Source organism: Oncorhynchus nerka, linkage group LG15 (assembly GCF_034236695.1).
Source record: "Oncorhynchus nerka isolate Pitt River linkage group LG15, Oner_Uvic_2.0, whole genome shotgun sequence".
Lineage (NCBI taxonomy): Eukaryota > Metazoa > Chordata > Actinopteri > Salmoniformes > Salmonidae > Oncorhynchus > Oncorhynchus nerka.
Window position 1 is genome coordinate 4,703,904 of NC_088410.1, and position 24,163 is coordinate 4,728,066.

Below are 24,163 nucleotides of genomic sequence, written 5' to 3' on the forward strand. Positions count from 1 at the left end.
ATGTAGTGGGCTGTGTTATGTTGGGTTGTGTTATGTAGTGGGCTGTGTTATGTTGTGGGTTGTGTTATGTTGTGGGCTGTGTTATGTTGTGGGCTGTGTTATGTAGTGGGCTGTGTTATGTAGTGGGCTGTGTTATGTAGTGGGTTGTGTTATGTAGTGGGCTGTGTTATGTTGTGGGTTGTGTTATGTTGTGGGCTGTGTTATGTTGTGGGCTGTGTTATGTAGTGGGCTGTGTTATGTTGTGGGCTGTGTTATGTTGTGGGCTGTGTTATGTTGTGGGTTGTGTTATGTTGTGGGCTGTGTTGTGTTGTGTTATGTTGTGGGCTGTGTTGTGTTGTGTTATGTAGTGGGCTGTGTTATGTAGTGGGCTGTGTTGTGTTGTGTTATGTTGTGGGCTGTGTTATGTAGTGGGCTGTGTTATGTAGTGGGCTGTGTTATGTAGTGGGCTGTGTTATGTAGTGGGCTGTGTTATGTAGTGGGCTGTGTTATGTTGTGTTGTGTTATGTAGTGGGCTGTTTATGTAGTGGGCTGTGTTATGTTGTGTTGTGTTATGTAGTGGGCTGTGTTATGTAGTGGGCTGTGTTATGTAGTGGGCTGTGTTATGTTGTGTTATGTTGTGGGCTGTGTTGTGTTGTGTTATGTTGTGGGCTGTGTTATGTAGTGGGCTGTGTTATGTAGTGGGCTGTGTTATGTTGTGGGCTGTGTTATGTAGTGGGCTGTGTTATGTAGTGGGCTGTGTTGTGTAGTGGGCTGTGTTATGTAGTGGGCTGTGTTATGTAGTGGGCTGTGTTATGTAGTGGGCTGTGTTATGTTGTGGGCTGTGTTGTGTTGTGGGCTGTGTTATGTAGTGGGCTGTGTTATGTTGTGGGCTGTGTTATGTAGTGGGCTGTGTTATGTAGTGGGCTGTGTTATGTTGTGGGCTGTGTTATGTTGTGGGCTGTGTTATGTTGTGGGCTGTGTTATGTTGTGGGCTGTGTTGTGTTGTGTTATGTAGTGGGCTGTGTTATGTAGTGGGCTGTGTTATGTAGTGGGCTGTGTTATGTAGTGGGCTGTGTTATGTTGTGGGCTGTGTTATGTAGTGGGCTGTGTTATGTAGTGGGCTGTGTTATGTTGTGTTATGTAGTGGGCTGTGTTATGTAGTGGGCTGTGTTATGTAGTGGGCTGTGTTGTGTTGTGTTATGTAGTGGGCTGTGTTATGTAGTGGGCTGTGTTATGTTGTGGGCTGTGTTATGTAGTGGGCTGTGTTATGTTGTGTTATGTAGTGGGCTGTGTTGTGTTGTGTTATGTAGTGGGCTGTGTTATGTAGTGGGCTGTGTTATGTTGTGGGCTGTGTTATGTAGTGGGCTGTGTTGTGTTGTGTTATGTAGTGGGCTGTGTTGTGTTGTGTTATGTAGTGGGCTGTGTTGTGTTGTGTTATGTAGTGGGCTGTGTTATGTAGTGGGTTGTGTTATGTTGTGGGCTGTGTTGTGTTGTGTTATGTAGTGGGCTGTGTTGTGTTGTGTTATGTAGTGGGCTGTGTTGTGTTGTGTTATGTAGTGGGCTGTGTTGTGTTGTGTTATGTAGTGGGCTGTGTTATGTTATGGGCTGTGTTATGTAGTGGGCTGTGTTATGTAGTGGGCTGTGTTATGTTGTGTTATGTTGTGGGCTGTGTTATGTTGTGGGCTGTGTTATGTAGTGGGCTGTGTTATGTTGTGGGCTGTGTTATGTAGTGGGCTGTGTGTTATGTTGTGGGCTGTGTTATGTAGTGGGCTGTGTTATGGTTGTGTTATGTAGTGGGCTGTGTTATGTAGTTGTGTTATGTTGTGGGCTGTGTTATGTTGTGGGCTGTGTTATGTAGTGGGCTGTGTTATGTAGTGGGCTGTGTTATGTAGTGGGCTGTGTTATGTAGTGGGCTGTGTTATGTAGTGGGCTGTGTTATGTTATGGGCTGTGTTGTGTTGTGTTGTGGGCTGTGTTATGTTATGGGCTGTGTTGTGTAGTGGGCTGTGTTGTGTTGTGGGCTGTGTTGTGTAGTGGGCTGTGTTATGTAGTGGGCTGTGTTGTGTTGTGTTGTGTTATGTAGTGGGCTGTGTTATGTAGTGGGCTGTGTTATGTTATGGGCTGTGTTGTGTAGTGGGCTGTGTTGTGTTGTGGGCTGTGTTATGTAGTGGGCTGTGTTGTGTTGTGGGCTGTGTTGTGTTATGTTGTGGGCTGTGTTATGTTATGGGCTGTGTTGTGTAGTGGGCTGTGTTGTGTTGTGGGCTGTGTTGTGTTATGTTGTGGGCTGTGTTATGTTGTGGGCTGTGTTGTGTTATGTTGTGGGCTGTGTTATGTTGTGGGCTGTGTTGTGTTATGTTGTGGGCTGTGTTGTGTTATGTTGTGGGCTGTGTTGTGTTATGTTGTGGGCTGTGTTATGTTATGTTGTGGGCTGTGTTGTGTTATGTTGTGGGCTGTGTTGTGTTATGTTGTGGGCTGTGTTATGTTATGTTGTGTTGTTGTGTTATGTTGTGGGCTGTGTTATGTTATGTTGGGGCTGTGTTATGTTGTGGGCTGTGTTATGTTATGTTGTGGGCTGTGTTGTATGTTGTGGGCTGTGTTGTGTTATGTTGTGGGCTGTGTTATGTTATGTTGTGGGCTGTGTTATGTTATGTTGTGGGCTGTGTTATGTTGTGGGCTGTGTTATGTTGTGTTGTGGGCTGTGTTATGTTGTGGGCTGTGTTATGTAGTGGGCTGTGTTGTGTTGTGTTATGTAGTGGGCTGTGTTATGTAGTGGGCTGTGTTATGTAGTGGGCTGTGTTGTGTTGTGTTATGTAGTGGGCTGTGTTATGTAGTGGGCTGTGTTATGTAGTGGGCTGTGTTGTGTTGTGTTATGTAGTGGGCTGTGTTATGTAGTGGGCTGTGTTATGTAGTGGGCTGTGTTGTGTTGTGTTATGTAGTGGGCTGTGTTATGTAGTGGGCTGTGTTATGTTGTGTTATGTAGTGGGCTGTGTTGTGTTGTGTTATGTAGTGGGCTGTGTTGTGTTGTGTTATGTAGTGGGCTGTGTTGTGTTGTGTTATGTAGTGGGCTGTGTTATGTAGTGGGCTGTGTTATGTAGTGGGCTGTGTTATGTAGTGGGCTGTGTTATGTAGTGGGCTGTGTTATGTTGTGGGCTGTGTTATGTTGTGGGCTGTGTTATGTTGTGGGCTGTGTTATGTAGTGGGCTGTGTTGTGTTGTGTTATGTAGTGGGCTGTGTTGTGTTGTGTTATGTAGTGGGCTGTGTTGTGTTGTGTTATGTAGTGGGCTGTGTTGTGTTGTGTTATGTAGTGGGCTGTGTTGTGTTGTGTTATGTAGTGGGCTGTGTTGTGTTGTGTTATGTAGTGGGCTGTGTTGTGTTATGGGCTGTGTTATGTTGTGGGCTGTGTTATGTTGTGGGCTGTGTTATGTTGTGGGCTGTGTTATGTAGTGGGCTGTGTTATGTTGTGTTATGTTGTGTTGTGGGCTGTGTTATGTTGTGGGCTGTGTTGTGTTATGTTGTGGGCTGTGTTATGTTGTGGGCTGTGTTATGTTATGTTGTGGGCTGTGTTATGTTGTGTTATGTTATGTTGTGGGCTGTGTTGTGTTGTGTTGTGGGCTGTGTTATGTTGTGGGCTGTGTTATGTTATGTTGTGGGCTGTGTTATGTTGTGTTATGTTATGTTGTGGGCTGTGTTATGTTATGTTATGTTATGTTGTGGGCTGTGTTATGTTGTGTTATGTTATGTTGTGGGCTGTGTTATGTTGTGGGCTGTGTTGTGTTATGTTGTGGGCTGTGTTATGTTGTGGGCTGTGTTATGTTATGTTGTGGGCTGTGTTATGTTGTGTTATGTTATGTTGTGGGCTGTGTTATGTTGTGTTATGTTATGTTGTGGGCTGTGTTATGTTGTGTTATGTTGTGTTATGTTATGTTGTGGGCTGTGTTATGTTGTGTTATGTTGTGTTATGTTATGTTGTGGGCTGTGTTATGTTGTGTTATGTTGTGTTATGTTATGTTGTGGGCTGTGTTATGTAGTGGGCTGTGTTATGTAGTGGGCTGTGTTATGTAGTGGGCTGTGTTATGTTGTGTTATGTTGTGTTATGTTATGTTGTGGGCTGTGTTATGTAGTGGGCTGTGTTATGTAGTGGGCTGTGTTATGTAGTGGGCTGTGTTATGTTGTGTTATGTTGTGTTATGTTGTGTTATGTTATGTAGTGGGCTGTGTTATGTAGTGGGCTGTGTTATGTAGTGGGCTGTGTTATGTTGTGGGCTGTGTTATGTTGTGTTATGTTGTGTTATGTTATGTTGTGGGTTGTGTTATGTAGTGGGCTGTGTTATGTAGTGGGCTGTGTTATGTTGTGTTATGTTATGTAGTGGGCTGTGTTGTGTTGTGTTATGTAGTGGGCTGTGTTATGTAGTGGGCTGTGTTATGTAGTGGGCTGTGTTATGTAGTGGGCTGTGTTATGTAGTGGGCTGTGTTATGTAGTGGGCTGTGTTGTGTTGTGTTATGTTGTGGGCTGTGTTGTGTTGTGTTATGTAGTGGGCTGTGTTATGTTGTGGGCTGTGTTGTGTTGTGTTATGTAGTGGGCTGTGTTATGTAGTGGGCTGTGTTATGTAGTGGGCTGTGTTATGTAGTGGGCTGTGTTATGTAGTGGGCTGTGTTATGTAGTGGGCTGTGTTATGTAGTGGGCTGTGTTATGTTGTGGGCTGTGTTATGTAGTGGGCTGTGTTGTGTTGTGTAGTGGGCTGTGTTATGTAGTGGGCTGTGTTATGTAGTGGGCTGTGTTATGTAGTGGGCTGTGTTATGTAGTGGGCTGTGTTATGTTGGGCTGTGTTGTGTTGTGTTATGTTGTGTGTTGTGTTGTGTTATGTAGTGGGCTGTGTTATGTAGTGGGCTGTGTTATGTAGTGGGCTGTGTTATGTAGTGGGCTGTGTTATGTAGTGGGCTGTGTTATGTAGTGGGCTGTGTTATGTAGTGGGCTGTGTTATGTAGTGGGCTGTGTTATGTAGTGGGCTGTGTTATGTTATGGGCTGTGTTATGTAGTGGGCTGTGTTATGTTGTGGGCTGTGTTATGTTGGTTAAACCTCTGTCTCTCAAACAGAATTTGTGAACATAAAATTTAAACTAGAAGAAACGACAGTGATTATCCAGAACATTTTAATGACCAAAAACAACTACCTTTTTTAGATTTTGTGGCGTAGAGAAAGTCTAGATATCAGACAGGTGATATAAATAACTCTGAGTAAAAGAGAATGTTTTGATATTTTCACCCTCCAGACATTATAAGGTCTTAATGATGTGATGGTCATGTTATGTTATGTTGTAAATGTGAACGTGAACCGATGCAGCCACACCACCTCAGCCGACTCTGACGTTTCTTTGTACCCAATGATTTTATGGAAACGTCCTTGATAGGTCGATGTCCTCGTTGTGGTTTTACAGACGTGTTTATTAAGTGTTATGTTCACGCTGGATTAGAATATTTATGAAATGCACGTTGTTATATTTGGTAGCACTTCTTTCGTGACGCTTGTTTTCCCTCGACTCCAACCCCATTGGATGCGTGGAACGAATGTGGGTGTGGCTATGTCTAAATATGCGGGTGTGGCTATGTCTAAATATGTGGGTGTGGCTATGTCTAAATATGTGGGTGTGGCTATGTCTAAATATGTGGGTGTGGCTATGTCTAAATATGTGGGTGTGGCTATGTCTAAATATGTGGGTGTGGCTATTATTTATTTTTTTACTCACAAAAGCTCTGACGAAGGCCTTGCGGCCGATACGTTTAATTGAGAGCGGTGACACTTTCAGGAGCAGTGTGGGAGTTTCTTATTGTTTCTCGCCATTACTGATGTCACCTTTAAAAACGTGTTCAGGTATAAAGCTGTAGTCATTTATGGAAAACAAAGGAACATTCAAGGGTTTATTATAACAGGGTTTCCTATAACAGGGTTTACTATAACAGGTGTTATCATAACAGGGTTTACCATAACAGGTTTTATCATAACAGGGTTTACTATAACAGGGTTTACTAAACAGGGTTTACTATAACAGGGTTTACTATAACAGGGTTTACTAATAACAGGGTTTACTATAACAGGGTTTACTAATAACAGGGTTTACTATAACAGGGTTTACTATAACAGGGTTTACTATAACAGGGTTTATTAATAACAGGGTTTACTATAACAGGGTTTAATATAACAGGGTTTACTATAACAGGGTTTATTAATAACAGGGTTTACTATAACAGGGTTTATTAATAACAGGGTTTATTAATAACAGGGTTTACTATAACAGGGTTTACTATAACAGGGTTTATTAATAACAGGGTTTATTAATAACAGGGTTTACTATAACAGGGTTTACTATAACAGGGTTTATTAATAACAGGGTTTATTAATAACAGGGTTTACTATAACAGGGTTTATTATAACAGGGTTTACTATAACAGGGTTTATTAATAACAGGGTTTATTAATAACAGGGTTTACTATAACAGGGTTTACTATAACAGGGTTTACTATAACAGGGTTTACTATAACAGGGGTTATTTGTAACAGGGTGGATTCGTAACATGTTTGTTAATAATGTACCTTTCCCTATTCAGCCTCTACATTTGCGTAGAGGAAATTATTATCTGTAAGAAGTAAGAGAACTGGTTATTTAACCATTATTATTTAACAATTATTTGTTTACATTGTTTTGCCAGAATATTTTTTTTGTTCAACTGTGTTACCTACTCCAGTCAGCAGGTGGCGATGAGAGTCTTTCAGGTGATGCTTCATTCGTGACGTATAATGTAGTGGACGGGATGTTTTTTCACCAACAACACTTCAGCCACCTCGGTAGCGTGCTAACCAACATAAAACTACAACATTGAAGTGCTTTAGGCCATTTTTGTTCATATTAACCTCGGTGTTTTAAACACACTGAATGCGTATTTACTAGTTACCCTATTTAATTTACTATTTACGTGTTTAGCTAAGTAACACTCGGCTAATGCTAACTAGCTTGCTTGCTAACATCCTCGACCATGAGCTCACTAAGCTTCTCCCTCCCTGCTAAAGAAGAGGTGGACCGCTGGACGGAGAAAGATGTTCTCGTGAAAGAGAAGAAGGAAGAGGAGGCTGTTACAGTGAAAGAGGAGAAGGAAGAGGAGGCTGTCACAGTTAAACAAGAAGTAGAGGGTGAAGCTGTTACAGTGAAGGAAGAGGAGAAAGAGGTGAAAGAGGAAGAATCTTTAAGAGTGAAAGAGGAGGATGCAGTTTGTGGAATGAAGGAGGAGGAGGGGGAGATTACTGTCCCATTGGAGGAGACTGGAGATCTGATTAACACCAGTAAGTGCTATTTTAAAAACAGTGGAACAAACTCTGTAGTTGTTGAACTAATGTGTCATGTTAAAGACTGCGGTCAAGTGAGCCGTCATTCGCAAAACTTCCGCGTGAATTTTTTTAAGCGAAGTGACAACACTTTACGGTTCCCGCGTGTTTTCTGTGGGGGGGAACTGATTAGGATGTTCTCTAATGCTCAGAAAGAAACGACAGCTACGAATTATTCCTAACAAACAGTTTCACGCACACTTATTCAGTCTTCCATAATCAAAGTGATACCAAATCGTTTAGTTCATTTTCGCACCTTATCATAAATTGCTTTGACATCACGGGTAGACTGAGGGTGCAGTAGCCTGATGTTGGCGCTGTTATTTATTAATTAATTATTAATCCAGTGTGATGACCATATTCTGCCAATTTAAAATATGCGTTAACATAATTGATAATTCTATATTACAGTTGAAGCGAAATCGGATGATAGAAAATGTGTCGCGTCTGCCACCAGTACATCCCTATTCCACTGTCATTAACATTGTAATGTATAACATGCCCATATGACAGCTACAACATTGGAAAAACACTAGTTTACTGTACATTCTTACTGTACATTCGGAAAGTATTCAGACCCTTTACTCAGTACTTTGTTGAGTTCTAGGCTTTATCAGAAAGTTAGACGTTGTTTCTGAATAATCTAAAACATGGGAACCCTCAAGTAATAATGAGAGAGAGAGAGAAGGAACAATAGCAAGATATAAAAATGAAATGTGAAATTTGAACAAACCTTACAGTTGAGCAAAGCATTATGAAGACAGAAATGACATCAGAAAAATCCCTCCTTGCCATTTGGGAACCAAAAGCCTATTCCTACTCATTTAAATATCAGGAAAGCATTCGGACAAATTCAAGTTATGAAGAGTATTTTCCAAACAATTCTAATGAAGTGTTTAATGTCCTAAAGGCCAAGGCTGAAGCCGTTGTCGGGGCTCAACGCTCAACACACTTTATGTTGGGGTTTCCTTTATATTGGCAGTTACGATTGGTTTCCTATATTTTCTCATCGGACACAGCCTGGGATCGAACCTGGCGAACCTACATTAATAACGATGGATCAAATGCAGCCTATGACATTGATTGAAATACTGTAGTTCACAAAATATATTATTATAGAGCTCTGTTCAGCCTGTAACATGATATTATCTATTATTATAGAGCTCTGTTCAGCCTGTAAACATGACATTATCTATTATTATAGAGCTCTGCTCAGCCTATAAACATGACATTATCTATTATTATAGAGCTCTGCTCAGCCTCAACATGACATTCCATGAGAGCAGGACTCTAGTTGGAACTCTACATCATTTGATTTTCAAATTACACAAAGACTCTTTTAAATTAGACATTTTTTGTAAACTGGCCTATGGTTATTGAGGCATGTGATTTGGATTCAACCTCCTAGCAAGAGAGTTGTGGAGGTTTCATTCAGGTCTCTATTTAAATAAACACTCTGTTTTTGGCAGGAGAAAGACCAGACTCTGAGAAACCAGAGACGTCCAAACCAGCAAGACGACACCACTGCTCCCAGTGTGGAATGATTTTTAACCAGTTAAGGTGTCTGAAACGACATGAGAGAATACACACAGGGGAGAAGCCTTTCCAATGCTTCCAGTGTGGAAAGTGTTATTCCTTGTTAGCGAGCATGAAAAGACATGAGAGGATACACACAGGAGAGAAGCCTCATCACTGCTCCCAGTGTGGAAAGAGTTTTTTCTCATCAGGGTGCCTGAAAAGACATGAGATGATACACACAGGGAAAAACCTCATCACTGCTCCCAGTGTGGAAAGCGTTTTAACCGGAAAGAATACCTGAAAGAGCATGAGAGAATACACACAGGAGAGAAGCGAGATAAATCTTTCCAATGCTCTAAGTGTGGAAATAATTTTCCTTGTTAGCGAGCCTGAAAATACATGATAGAATACACACAGGGGAGAAGCCTCATCATTGCTCCCAGTGTGGAAAGAGTTTTAAGCTGAAAGGACAATTGAAACAGCATGAGATAATCCACACAGGGAGAAGCCGTACCACTGCTCCCAATGTGAAAAGAGTTTTTCCTGGTTGGGTCACATGAGAAGACATAAGAGAGTACACACAGGAGATAAGGATGTAGGCTGCTGAACAGTAGGACATAGAACAGACAGTCGTGAAGAGGGCACGAGAAAGCCTATTCCCCCTCAGGAGACTGAAAAGTTTTGACATGAGTCCTCAGATCCTCAAAAGGTTCGACAGCTGCACCATCGAGAGCATCCTAACTGGTTGAATCACTGCCTGGTATGGCAACTGCTCGGCCTCCGACCGCAAGGCACTACTGAGGGCAGTGCGTACGGCCCAGTACATCACCGGGGCCAAGCTTCTTGCCATCCAGGACCTCTAAACCAGGCGGTGTCAGAGGAAGGACCAAAAAATTGTCAAAGACTCCAGCCACCCTAGTCGTAGACTCTTGTCTCTACTACCACACGGCAAGCCTTACCGGAGCGCCAAGTCTAGGCCAAATAAGACTCCTGAACATCTATTGGCTACCCAGACGATTTGCATTGCCCCTCCCCCCTTTTACACTGCTGCTACTCTCTGTTATAATCGTCCGTGCATATTCACTTTAATAACTCTACGTACATGTACATATTACCTCGACTAACCGGTGCCCCTGCACATTGACTCTGTACTGGTACCTCCTGTATACAGTCTCCACATTGACCTTGTACCGGTAACCCCCCTGTATATAGCCTCCACATTGACTCTGTACTGGTTCCTCCTGTATATAGCCTCCACATTGACTCTGTACTGGTTCCTCCTGTATATAGCCTCCACATTGACTCTGTACTGGTACCCCCTTGTATATAGTCTCCACATTGACTCTGTACCGGTAACCCCCCTGTATATAGCCTCCACATTGACTCTGTACTGGTTCCTCCTGTATATAGCCTCCACATTGACTCTGTACTGGTACCTCCTGTATATATCCTCCACATTGACTCTGTACTGGTACCCCCTGTATATAGCCTCCACATTGACTCTGTACTGGTTCCTCCTGTATATAGCCTCCACATTGACTATGTACTGGTACCCCCTGTATATAGCCTCCACATTGACTCTGTACTGGTTCCTCCTGTATATAGCCTCCACATTGACTCTGTACTGGTACCTCCTGTATATAGTCTCCACATTGACTCTGTACTTGTACCCCCTGTATATAGCCTCCACATTGAGTCTGTACTGGTACCCCCTGTATATAGCCTCCACATTGACTCTGTACTGGTACCCCTGTATATAGCCTCCACATTGACTCTGTGCTGGTACCCCTTGTATATAGTCTCCACATTGACTCTGTACCGGTAACCCCCTTGTATATAGTCTCCACATTGACTCTGTACTGGTACCCCCTTGTACATAGTCTCCACATTGACTCTGTACCGGTAACCCCCCTGTATATAGCCTCCACATTGACTCTGTACTGGTTCCTCCTGTATATAGTCTCCACATTGACTCTGTACTTGTACCCCCTTTATATAGCCTCCACATTGACTCTGTACTGGTACCTCCTGTATACAGTCTCCACATTGACCCTGTACCGGTAACCCCCCTGTATATAGCCTCCACATTGACTCTGTACTGGTTCCTCCTGTATATAGCCTCCACATTGACTCTGTACTGGTTCCTCCTGTATATAGCCTCCACATTGACTCTGTACTGGTACCCCCTTGTATATAGTCTCCACATTGACTCTGTACCGGTAACCCCCCTGTATATAGCCTCCACATTGACTCTGTACTGGTTCCTCCTGTATATAGCCTCCACATTGACTCTGTACTGGTACCTCCTGTATATAGCCTCCACATTGACTCTGTACTGGTACCCCCTGTATATAGCCTCCACATTGACTCTGTACTGGTTCCTCCTGTATATAGCCTCCACATTGACTATGTACTGGTACCCCCTGTATATAGCCTCCACATTGACTCTGTACTGGTTCCTCCTGTATATAGCCTCCACATTGACTCTGTACTGGTACCTCCTGTATATAGTCTCCACATTGACTCTGTACTTGTACCCCCTGTATATAGCCTCCACATTGACTCTGTACTGGTACCCCTGTATATAGCCTCCACATTGACTCTGTGCTGGTACCCCTTGTATATAGTCTCCACATTGACTCTGTACCGGTAACCCCCTTGTATATAGTCTCCACATTGACTCTGTACTGGTACCCCTTTGTACATAGTCTCCACATTGACTCTGTACCGGTAACCCCCCTGTATATAGCCTCCACATTGACTCTGTACTGGTTCCTCCTGTATATAGTCTCCACATTGACTCTGTACTTGTACCCCCTTTATATAGCCTCCACATTGAGTCTGTACTGGTACCCCCTGTATATAGCCTCCACATTGACTCTGTACTGGTACCCCCTGTATATAGCCTCCACATTGACTCTGTGCTGGTACCCCTTGTATATAGTCTCCACATTGACTCTGTACCGGTAACCCCTGTATATAGCCTCCACATTAACTCTGTGCTGGTACCCCCTGTATATAGCCTCCACATTGACTCTGTACTGGTATCCCCTGTATATAGCCTCCACATTGACTCTGTGCTGGTACCCCTTGTATATAGTCTCCACATTGACTCTGTACTGGTACCCCCTTGTATATAGTCTCCACATTGACTCTGTACCGGTAACCCCCTTGTATATAGTCTCCACATTGACTCTGTACTGGTACCCCCTTGTACATAGTCTCCACATTGACTCTGTACCGGTAACCCCCCTGTATATAGCCTCCACATTGACTCTGTACTGGTTCCTCCTGTATATAGTCTCCACATTGACTCTGTACTTGTACCCCCTTTATATAGCCTCCACATTGACTCTGTACTGGTACCTCCTGTATACAGTCTCCACATTGACCCTGTACCGGTAACCCCCCTGTATATAGCCTCCACATTGACTCTGTACTGGTTCCTCCTGTATATAGCCTCCACATTGACTCTGTACTGGTACCTCCTGTATATAGCCTCCACATTGACTCTGTACTGGTACCCCCTGTATATAGCCTCCACATTGACTCTGTACTGGTTCCTCCTGTATATAGCCTCCACATTGACTATGTACTGGTACCCCCTGTATATAGCCTCCACATTGACTCTGTACTGGTTCCTCCTGTATATAGCCTCCACATTGACTCTGTACTGGTACCTCCTGTATATAGTCTCCACATTGACTCTGTACTTGTACCCCCTGTATATAGCCTCCACATTGACTCTGTACTGGTACCCCTGTATATAGCCTCCACATTGACTCTGTGCTGGTACCCCTTGTATATAGTCTCCACATTGACTCTGTACCGGTAACCCCCTTGTATATAGTCTCCACATTGACTCTGTACTGGTACCCCCTTGTACATAGCCTCCACATTGACTCTGTACTGGTTCCTCCTGTATATAGTCTCCACATTGACTCTGTACTTGTACCCCCTTTATATAGCCTCCACATTGAGTCTGTACTGGTACCCCCTGTATATAGCCTCCACATTGACTCTGTACTGGTACCCCCTGTATATAGCCTCCACATTGACTCTGTGCTGGTACCCCTTGTATATAGTCTCCACATTGACTCTGTACCGGTAACCCCTGTATATAGCCTCCACATTAACTCTGTGCTGGTACCCCCTGTATATAGCCTCCACATTGACTCTGTACTGGTATCCCCTGTATATAGCCTCCACATTGACTCTGTGCTGGTACCCCTTGTATATAGTCTCCACATTGACTCTGTACTGGTACCCCCTTGTATATAGTCTCCACATTGACTCTGTACTGGTACCCCCTGTATATAGTCTCCACATTGACTCTGTACCGGTACCCCCTGTATATAGCCTCCACATTGACTCTGTACCGGTAACCCCCTTGTACATAGCCTCCACATTGACTCTGTACTGGTACCCCCTGTATATAGCCTCCACATTGACTCTGTACTGGTACCTCCTGTATATAGCCTCCACATTGACTCTGTACTGGTACCTCCTGTATATAGCCTCCACATTGACTCTGTACTGGTACCTCCTGTATATAGCCTCCACATTGACTCTGTACCGGTAACCCCTGTATATAGCCTCCACATTAACTCTGTGCTGGTACCCCCTGTATATAGCCTCCACATTGACTCTGTACTGGTATCCCCTGTATATAGCCTCCACATTGACTCTGTGCTGGTACCCCTTGTATATAGTCTCCACATTGACTCTGTACTGGTACCCCCTTGTATATAGTCTCCACATTGACTCTGTACTGGTACCCCCTGTATATAGTCTCCACATTGACTCTGTACCGGTAACCCCCTTGTACATAGCCTCCACATTGACTCTGTACTGGTACCCCCTGTATATAGCCTCCACATTGACTCTGTACTGGTACCTCCTGTATATAGCCTCCACATTGACTCTGTACTGGTACCTCCTGTATATAGCCTCCACATTGACTCTGTACTGGTACCTCCTGTATATAGCCTCCACATTGACTCTGTACCGGTAACCCCTGTATATAGCCTCCACATTGACTCTGTACTGGTACCTCCTGTATATAGCCTCCACATTGACTCTGTACTGGTACCCCCTGTATATAGCCTCCACATTGACTCTGTACTGGTACCCCCTGTATATAGCCTCCACATTGACTCTGTACTGGTACCTCCTGTATATAGCCTCCACATTGACTCTGTACTGGTACCTCCTGTATATAGCCTCCACATTGACTCTGTACTGGTACCTCCTGTATATAGCCTCCACATTGACTCTGTACTGGTACCTCCTGTATATAGCCTCCACATTGACTCTGTACTGGTACCTCCTGTATATAGCCTCCACATTGACTCTGTACCGGTAACCCCCTTGTATATGGTCTCACTATTGTTATTTTACTGCTGCTCTTTAATTACTTGTTACTTTTATTTATTTTTCTTATTTTAAATGTTCTTTAAATTACTGAATTGTTGGTTAGGGGCTCGTCAGTAAGCATTTCACTGTAAAGTCTTCACCTGTTGTATTGGTGCATTTGACTAATAACATTAGATTTGATATTAAAGCTGATCTACCCCTTAAAATAACAAATAACTGTTACTGATTTAACCCAAAAGGCATATTCTATTCTATGGTTACCAACTCCTCCATTAATACCTGTTGTAGGTCAGTCCAACAAGAAGCTGTGTCTGTTTATGTCCTTTGGTTACCAACTCCTCCATTAATACCTGTTGTAGGTCAGTCCAACAAGAAGCTATGTCTGTGTATGTCCTTTGGTTACCAACTCCTCCATTAATACATGTTGTAGGTCAGTCCGACAAGAAGCTGTGTCTGTGTATGTCCTTTGGTTACCAACTCCTCCATTAATACATGTTGTAGGTCAGTCCGACAAGAAGCTGTGTCTGTGTATGTCCTTTGGTTACCAACTCCTCCATTAATACCTGTTGTAGGTCAGACCAACAAGAAGCTGTGTCTGTATATGTCCTATCAGGGGCACAACTCCTCCATTAATACCGGTTGTAGGTCAGACCAACAAGAAGCTGTGTCTGTATATGTCCTATCAGGGGCTCAACTCCTCCATTAATACCTGTTCTTGGTCAGACCAACAAGAAGCTGTGTCTGTATATGTCCTATCAGGGGCACAACTCCTCCATTAATACCTGTTGTAGGTCAGTCCAACAAGAAGCTGTGTCTGTATATGTCCTATCAGGGGCACATCTCCTCCATTAATACCTGTTGTAGGTCAGACCAAGAAGAAGCTGTGTCTGTGTATGTCCTATCAGGGGCACATCTCCTCCATTAATACCTGTTGTAGGTCAGACCAAGAAGAAGCTGTGTCTGTATATGTCCTATCAGGGGCACATCTCCTCCATTAATACCTGTTGTAGGTCAGTCCAACAAGAAGCTGTGTCTGTGTATGTCCTTTGGTTACCAACTCCTCCATTAATACCTGTTGTAGGTCAGTCCAACAAGAAGCTATGTCTGTGTATATGAGGAAAAACAAGCCATTTTCAGAAGAACCTCACCAGGACAGAAGAACAGGCACTTAATGAACTAATGTAAGAGTGATCTTTGCATCAAACCTGCAGACAAGGGGGTTGTTTTAGACAAGGGGGTTGTTTTAGACAAGGGGGTTGTTTTAGACAAGCGGGTTGTTTTAGACAAGGGGTTGTTTTAGACAAGGGGGTTGTTTTAGACAAGGGGGTTGTTTTAGACAAGGGGGTTGTTTTAGACAAGGGGGTTGTTTTAGACAAGGGGGTTGTTTTAGACAAGGGGGGGTGCTGTGGTTGTTTTAGACAAGGGGGGGTGCTGTGGTTGTTTTAGACAAGGGGGGGTGCTGTGGTTGTTTTAGTCAAATACAAAGAAGAGATTCAGACGCAAATCCGTAATGAACGTTTCTATAGAAAACTGAGTGTCTGTTAACCTGTTTGGTGTATGGATAGAAACATACAGTTTCAGTGGTCTTTTGCTACAGGCCTACCGGTAATATTCTCACTTTGGGAGCATTTAAAACAACCATATTTTCAATGGGATAACGGTATAATGGGATAATGATACTCGATTTCATATTTAAAATGCAGTGTTTTTCCTAGGCCTATATGTCTACCATGTCCCCATGTTGAGGCTGAGCAAGACCTTCGATATGCAGAAAGCACCGTGGATCATTGTTTATTACAGTTATAAACCAACCGGGGGGGGGTAGCCTATGGGTTTTACCATTTATAAACCAACCAGGGGGGTTACCCTATGGGTTTTACCAGTTATAAACCAACCAGGGGGGGGTAGCCTATGGGTTTTACCAGTTATAAACCAACCAGGGGGGTAGCCTATGGGTTTTACCAGTTATAAACCAACCAGGGGGGTAGCCTATGGGTTTTACCATTTATAAACCAACCAGGGGGGGGTAGCCTATGGGTTTTACCATTTATAAACCAACCAGGGGGGGTAGCCTATGGGTTTTACCATTTATAAACCAACCAGGGGGGTAGCCTATGGGTTTTACCATTTATAAACCAACCAGGGGGGTAGCCTATGGGTTTTACCATTTATAAACCAACCAGGGGGGTAGCCTATGGGTTTTACCATTTATAAACCAACCAGGGGGGTAGCCTATGGGTTTTACCATAGGTTCTCGCCATCACGGTTGACAACTCCATTGTGTCCTCCTCCCAGAGCGCTAAGAACCTTGGCGTGATCCTGGACAACACCCTGTCGTTCTCAACTAACATCAAGGCGGTGGCCCGTTCCTGTAGGTTCATGCTCTACAACATCCGCAGAGTACGACCCTGCCTCACACAGGAAGCGGCGCAGGTCCTAATCCAGGCACTTGTCATCTCCCGTCTGGATTACTGCAACTCGCTGTTGGCTGGGCTCCCTGCCTGTGCCATTAAACCCCTACAACTCATCCAGAACGCCGCAGCCCGTCTGGTGTTCAACCTTCCCAAGTTCTCTCCACGTCACCCCGCTCCTCCGCTCTCTCCACTGGCTTCCAGTTGAAGCTCGCATCCGCTACAAGACCATGGTGCTTGCCTACGGAGCTGTGAGGGAACGGCACCTCAGTACCTCCAGGCTCTGATCAGGCCCTACACCCAAACAAGGGCACTGCGTTCATCCACCTCTGGCCTGCTCGCCTCCCTACCACTGAGGAAGTACAGTTCCCGCTCAGCCCAGTCAAAACTGTTCGCTGCTCTGGCCCCCAATGGTGGAACAAACTCCCTCACGACGCCAGGACAGCGGAGTCAATCACCACCTTCTGGAGACACCTGAAACCCCACCTCTTTCAGGAATACCTAGGATAGGATAAAGTAATCCTTCTCACCCCCCTTAAAAGATTTAGATGCACTATTGTAAAGTGGCTGTTCCACTGGATGTCTTAAGGTGAACGCACCAATTTGTAAGTCGCTCTGGATAAGAGCGTCTGCTAAATGACTTAAATGTAAATGTAAATGTACCATTTATAAACCAACCAGGGGGGGGGGGGGTAGCCTATGGGTTTTACCATTTATAAACCAACCAGGGGGGTAGCCTATGGGTTTTACCATTTATAAACCAACCAGGGGGGTAGCCTATGGGTTTTACCAGTTATAAACCAACCAGGGGGGTAGCCTATGGGTTTTAGCATCCACCATAACAAGGGTTAAAACTATATCATCACACATCCCCTCAGTTCAAGCCCTGCTTTGAACCACATCACATCAAGTCCTGCTTTGAACCACATCACATCACATCAAGCCCTGCTTTGAACCATATCACATCAAGCCCTGCTTTGAACCATTTCACATCAAGCCCTGCTTTGAACCATATAAAATCAAGCCCTGCTTTGAACCATATCACATCATGCCCTGCTTTGAACCATATCACATCAAGCCCTGCTTTGAACCATTTCACATCAAGCCCTGCTTTGAACCATATAAAATCAAGCCCTGCTTTGAACCATATCACATCATCAAGCCCTGCTTTGAACCATATCACATCAAGCCCTGCTTTGAACCATATCACATCAAACCCTGCTTTGAACCATATCACATCAAGCCCTGCTTTGAACCATATCACATCAAGCCCTGCTTTGAACCATATCACATCACATCAAGCCCTGCTTTGAACCATATCACATCAAGCCCTGCTTTGAACCATATAAAATCAAGCCCTGCTTTGAACCATATCACATCACATCAAGCCCTGCTTTGAACCATATCACATCAAGCCCTGCTTTGAACCATATCACATCAAGCCCTGCTTTGAACCATATAAAATCAAGCCCTGCTTTGAACCATATCACATCACATCAAGCCCTGCTTTGAACCATATCACATCAAGCCCTGCTTTGAACCATATCACATCAAGCCCTGCTTTGAACCATATCACATCAAGCCCTGCTTTGAACCATATCACATCAAGCCCTGCTTTGAACCATATCACATCAAGCCCTGCTTTGAACCATATCACATCACATCAAGCCCTGCTTTGAACCATATCACATCAAGCCCTGCTTTGAACCACATCACATCAAGCCCTGCTTTGAACCATATCACATCACATCAAGCCCTGCTTTGAACCATATCACATCACATCAAGCCCTGCTTTGAACCATATCACATCAAGCCCTGCTTTGAACCATATCACATCAAGCCCTGCTTTGAACCATATCACATCAAGCCCTGCTTTGAACCATATCACATCAAGCCCTGCTTTGAACCATATCACATCAAGCCCTGCTTTGAACCATATCACATCAAGCCCTGCTTTGAACCATATCACATCAAGCCCTGCTTTGAACCATATCACATCAAGCCCTGCTTTGAACCATATCACATCAAGCCCTCCACAGAAATGGATAGAATATAGCCTGAGGAGTGCATGGTGCCAGTCATGATATCAGTGATTTTCAGGTGGGAAAGTCAGAGCTGTAGGAAGATGCAGCCGTTTCCGAATTGTAAATAAGAGTTGGGTGGCCGTTGGAATATATTGTTCCCCAGTCAGAGATTGTTGTTTCAGAGCGACTTTAATAAAGAGGAGATCTGCGATTGGTATGTCACATTTCAAACCTTTTAAATCAATCATATATAACCACTGACTCTTTAAGAATATAAACTTGTAAATACCCTATGAGCTTTTAGTTCAACTGTCGTACACCATCAGAACACAACCTGTTTAACTGTTAGAGAAAATTATGGTTGAAATGATTAATTATGTATACATTATTGATTATAACCATTTATTCTAATACTATTATGTTATGGTATGAAAAGTAAGAGTTATTGGTTAAGCTGTTACTGAAAATGTAAGCAGAACGAATTAATTGTCTGTGCCTCTTGGGCGATTAAAGGGGGAGGGATGCTAGTGGTTGGAATGTAGTTTTATGGGAGGAGCAGAAAGATAGTACCAGACCTAAAAACAATGGGCTCTTATGAGAATCGGAGAGAGGGTGGGAAACTGATGATGTCATGTTCAGTTTATAACCTGTGGAAAAATGTGTATGCGTTTAGTACTCTCTTGTAATAAACGCTGTTACTTTTGGCTTTTAAGACTGGTCTCAATCTACTTCATGCATAATTAATGAATTTACAATTCATTAATGAATTAGAAATGAGTGCGAATTGGTTTTGGCAATAAAACATAAAGGAATTTAGAATTCCTCTATCATTAACTTAATGAGCTTTTAGTTCAACTGTCGTACCCCATCAGAACCCAACCTGTTTACCTTAGGAGCTTTTAGTTCAACTGTCGTACCCCATCAGAACCCAACCTGTTTACCTTAGGAGCTTTTAGTTCAACTGTTGTACCCCATCAGAACCAAACCTGTTTAACTTAGGAGCTTTTAGTTCAACTGTCGTACCCCATCAGAACCAAACCTGTTTACCTTAGGAGCTTTTAGTTCAACTGTTGTACCCCATCAGAACCAAACCTGTTTACCTTATGAGCTTTTAGTTCAACTGTCGTACCCCATCAGAACCCAACCTGTTTACCTTAGGAGCTTTTAGTTCAACTGTCGTACCCCATCAGAACCCAACCTGTTTACCTTAGGAGCTTTTAGTTCAACTGTCGTACCCCATCAGAACCAAACCTGTTTACCTTAGGAGCTTTTAGTTCAACTGTTGTACCCCATCAGAACCAAACCTGTTTAACTTAATGAGCTTTTAGTTCAACTGTTGTACCCCATCAGAACCAAACCTGTTTACCTTATGAGCTTTTAGTTCAACTGTCGTACCCCATCAGAACCAAACCTGTTTAACTTAGGAGCTTTTAGTTCAACTGTCGTACCCCATCAGAACCCAACCTGTTTACCTTAGGAGCTTTTAGTTCAACTGTTGTACCCCATCAGAACCCAACCTGTTTACCTCCATTGTTTGTAAATAATATAAACACTGTTAACCTGAAAACATGGATGAACTAGAATTGTAATATCATAGATGGTCAGTTCTATAAACACTGTTAACCTGAAAACATGGATGAACTAGAATTGTAATATCATAGATGGTCAGTTCTATAAACACTGTTAACCTGAAAACATGGATGAACTAGAATTGTAATATCATGGAGGGTCAGTTCTATAAACACTGTTAATTAACCTGAAAACATGGATGAACTAGAATTGTAATATCATGGAGGGTCAGTTCTATAAACACTGTTAACCTGAAAACATGGATGAACTAGAATTGTAATATCATAGATGGTCAGTTCTATAAACACTGTTAACCTGAACATGGATGAACTAGAATTGTAATATCATGGAGGGTCAGTTCTATAAACACTGTTAACCTGAAAACATGGATGAACTAGAATTGTAATATCATGGATGGTCAGTTCTATTAACACTGTTAACCTGAAAACATGGATGAACTAGAATTGTAATATCATGGATAGTCAGTTCTATAAACACTGTTAACCTGAAAACATGGATGAACTAGAATTGTAATATCATGGATGGTCAGTTCTATAAACACTGTTAACCTGAGAACATGGATGAACTAGAATTGTAAAATCATGGAGGGTCAGTTCTTGAAAACATGGATGAACTAGAATTGTAATATCATGGATGGTCAGTTCTTGCATCCATTGCTCTATGAATTTGAGGCTGGTTGTATTTCTCCAGACTCAGCTTTTTACCAAAACAGGGGAGGGGTGGCGACATTGTTATTGTTTGAACTGCAGGTCCCCTGTAAAGGAATAGGACTCTCTCACCGAGATGAAAACTATTAATGTGAAAAAAGAACAAACAACAAAGGATTTTAAAAAACATGACCTTTTATAACATGGATTACTATAACAGGGTTTACTATAACAGGGTTTACTATAACAGGGTTTACTATAACAGGGTTTATTAATAACAGGGTTTACTATAACAGGGTTTACTAATAACAGGGTTTATTAATAACAGGGTTTACTATAACAGGGTTTATTATAACAGGGTTTACTAATAACAGGGATTACTATAACAGGGTTTATTAATAACAGGGTTTATTAATAACAGGGATTATTAATAACAGGGTTTATTAATAACAGGGATTATTAATAACAGGGTTTACTATAACAGGGTTTATTATAACAGGGTTTACTAATAACAGGGATTACTATAACAGGGTTTATTAATAACAGGGTTTATTAATAACAGGGATTATTAATAACAGGGTTTATTATAACAGGGTTTACTATAACAGGGTTTATTAATAACAGGGTTTATTATATCAGGGTTTACTAATAACAGGGTTGATCATAACAGGGTTGATCATAACAGGGTGGATTCGTAACCGGGTTGATTCGTAACCGGGTTTATCATAATGTACAAATCTCTTTTTAGCCTCTACATCTGCGTAGAGGAAATTATAATCTGTAAGAAGTAAGATAGCTGGTTATTTAACAATTATTTGTTGACATTGTTTTCCATAATGTTGTTTTTGTTCAACTGTGTTACCTACTCCAGTTAGCAGGTGGCGATGAGAGTCTTTCAGGTGACGCTTATTGCGTGACGTATAATGTAGTGGACGGGATGCTTTTTCTTCAACAACACTTCAGCCACCTCCGTAGAGTGCTAGCCAAAATAAAACCACAACATTGAAGCTCTTTGGGACATTTTTGTTCAGATTAACCTCAGTGTTTTAAACACACTGTCTGCGTATTTACTAGTTACTCTATTTAATTGACTAGTTACGTTATTAGCTCTCTAGCTAAGTAACACTCGGCTAATGCTAACTAGCTTGCTAACATCCTCGACCATGAGCTCACTAAGCTTCTCCCTCCCTGCTAAAGAAGAGGTCTGCTGGACGGAGAAAGATGTTCTCGTGAAAGAAGAGAAGGAAGAGGAGGCTGTTACAGTGAAAGAGGAGAAGGAAGAGGAGGCTGTTACAGTGAAAGAGGAGAAGGAAGGGGAGGCTGTTACAGTGAAAGAGGAGAAGGAAGGGGAGGCTGTTACAGTTAAACAAGAGGTAGAGGGTGAGGCTGTTACAGTGAAAGAAGAGGAAGAATCTTTAAGAGTGAAAGAGGAGGATGCAGTTTTTGGAATGAAGGAGGAGGAGATTACTGTCACGTTGGAGGAGACTGGAGATCTGATTAACACCAGTAAGTGCTATTTTAAAAACAGTGGAACAAACTCTGTAGTTGTTGAACTAATGTGTCATGTTAAAGACTGCGGTCAAGTGAGCCGTCATTCACAAAACTTCCGTGTTAAAAGCGAAATGACAACACTTTACGGTTCCCGCGTGTTTTCTGGGATGGGAACTGATTAGGATGTTCTCTAATGCTCGAAAGAAACGACAGCTACGAATTATTCCAAACAAACAGTTTTTCACGCACACTTATTCAATCTTCCATAATTAAAGTGATACCAAATCGTTTAGTTCATTTCCGCACCTTATCATAAATTGCTTTGACATCACGGGTAGAGTGAGGCTACAGTAAGTAGCCTGATGTTGGCGCTGTTTAGGAAATTTTACATTATCAATCCAAGATGTGTTTATGATGTCATGACACGCATGACGATCTAATTGATCCTGATATGTTTTCAGTATATTATTAATCTAGTGTGATGACCATTGCTAAGTATACCATGTCCTTTTTATGTCATCTTAATATATGGGTTAAAATAATTGATCATTCAATGTTACAGTTAACTTTAAGTAAAATTGGATGGTTAACATTTTGTCACGTCTGCCACTAAAAGACTCACATTAAATTCAAATTCAAATTAAATTCAAATTAAACCAAGACTCTTTTAAATTAGATTTTTTTTTAAAAACTGGCCTCAGGTTGAGGGATCTGATTTGGATTCAACCTCCTCGCAAGAGAGTTTTGGAGGTGTCATTCAGGTCTGTATTTAAATAAACACTCTGTCTTTGGCAGGAGAAAGACCAGACTCAGAGGAACCAGAGACGTCCAAACCAGCAAGACGACACCACTGCTCCCTCTGTGGAAAGGGTTTTAACCAGTTAAGGGACCTGAAACGACATGAACGAATACACACAGGGGAGAAGCCTTTCCAATGCTCCCAGTGTGGAAAAAGTTTTTCCTTGTTAGCGAGCCTGACAAGACATGAGAGGACACACACAGGAAATAAGCCTCATCACTGCTCTCAATGTGGAAAGATGTTTATTCAGTTAGGGAACTTAAAAATACATGAGAGAATACACACAGGGGAAAAACCTCATCACTGCCCCCAGTGTGGAAAGAGCTTTCACCGGAAAGAATACCTGAAAGAGCATGAGAGCATACACACAGGAGAGAAGCGAGATAAACCTTTCCAATGCTCCCAGTGTGGAAAGAGTTTTTCCTTGTTAGCGAGCCTGAAAAGACATGAGAGGACACACACAGGAGAGAAGCCTCATCACTGCCCCCAGTGTGGAAAGAGTTTTAACCTTAAAGAATACCTGAAAGTGCATGAGAGAATACACACAGGGGAGAAGCCCTACCACTGCTCCCAATGTGAAAAGAGTTTTGCTTGGTTAGGGTATCTGAGAAGACATGAGAGGACGCACACAGGAGAGAAGCCTCATCATTGCTCCCGGTGTGGAAAGAGTTTTACCCAGTTAGGTCACATGAGAAGACATGAAGAATACACAGGAGATAAGGATGTAGGCTGAACAGTAAAGGGTGGCTACTTTGAGGAATCTCAAATATAAAATATATTTTGATTTGTTTTACACTTTTTGGGTCACTACATGATTCCGTATGTGTTATTTCATAGTTTTGATGTCTTCACTATTATTCTACAATGTAGAAAATAGTTTTTAAATAAAACAAACTTTGAATGAGTAGGCGTGTCCAAACTTTTGACTGATACTGGACATCTACATGATGCATTG

At 42.6% G+C, this 24,163-nt stretch overlaps 1 protein-coding gene and 2 long non-coding RNA genes across 7 annotated transcripts in view; 2 read left to right on the plus strand and 1 right to left on the minus strand.

Annotated features, from left to right (window-relative positions):
• LOC135560375 (uncharacterized) overlaps positions 1-24,163 on the minus strand; it is a 295,196-nt gene that overhangs the window by 169,247 nt on the left and 101,786 nt on the right. The window lies entirely within an intron of this gene.
• Positions 1-24,163, plus strand: part of LOC135560374 (uncharacterized) — a 300,103-nt gene that overhangs the window by 125,322 nt on the left and 150,618 nt on the right. The gene's annotated exons all lie outside the window — the stretch shown is intronic.
• Positions 21,739-23,941, plus strand: LOC115117081 (zinc finger protein 239-like). The gene is made up of 2 exons (XM_029645538.2): positions 21,739-22,424; positions 23,205-23,941. Exons 1-2 carry the CDS (start codon positions 22,052-22,054, stop codon positions 23,939-23,941), a joined length of 1,110 nt encoding a protein of 369 aa, XP_029501398.2. The 5' UTR covers positions 21,739-22,051.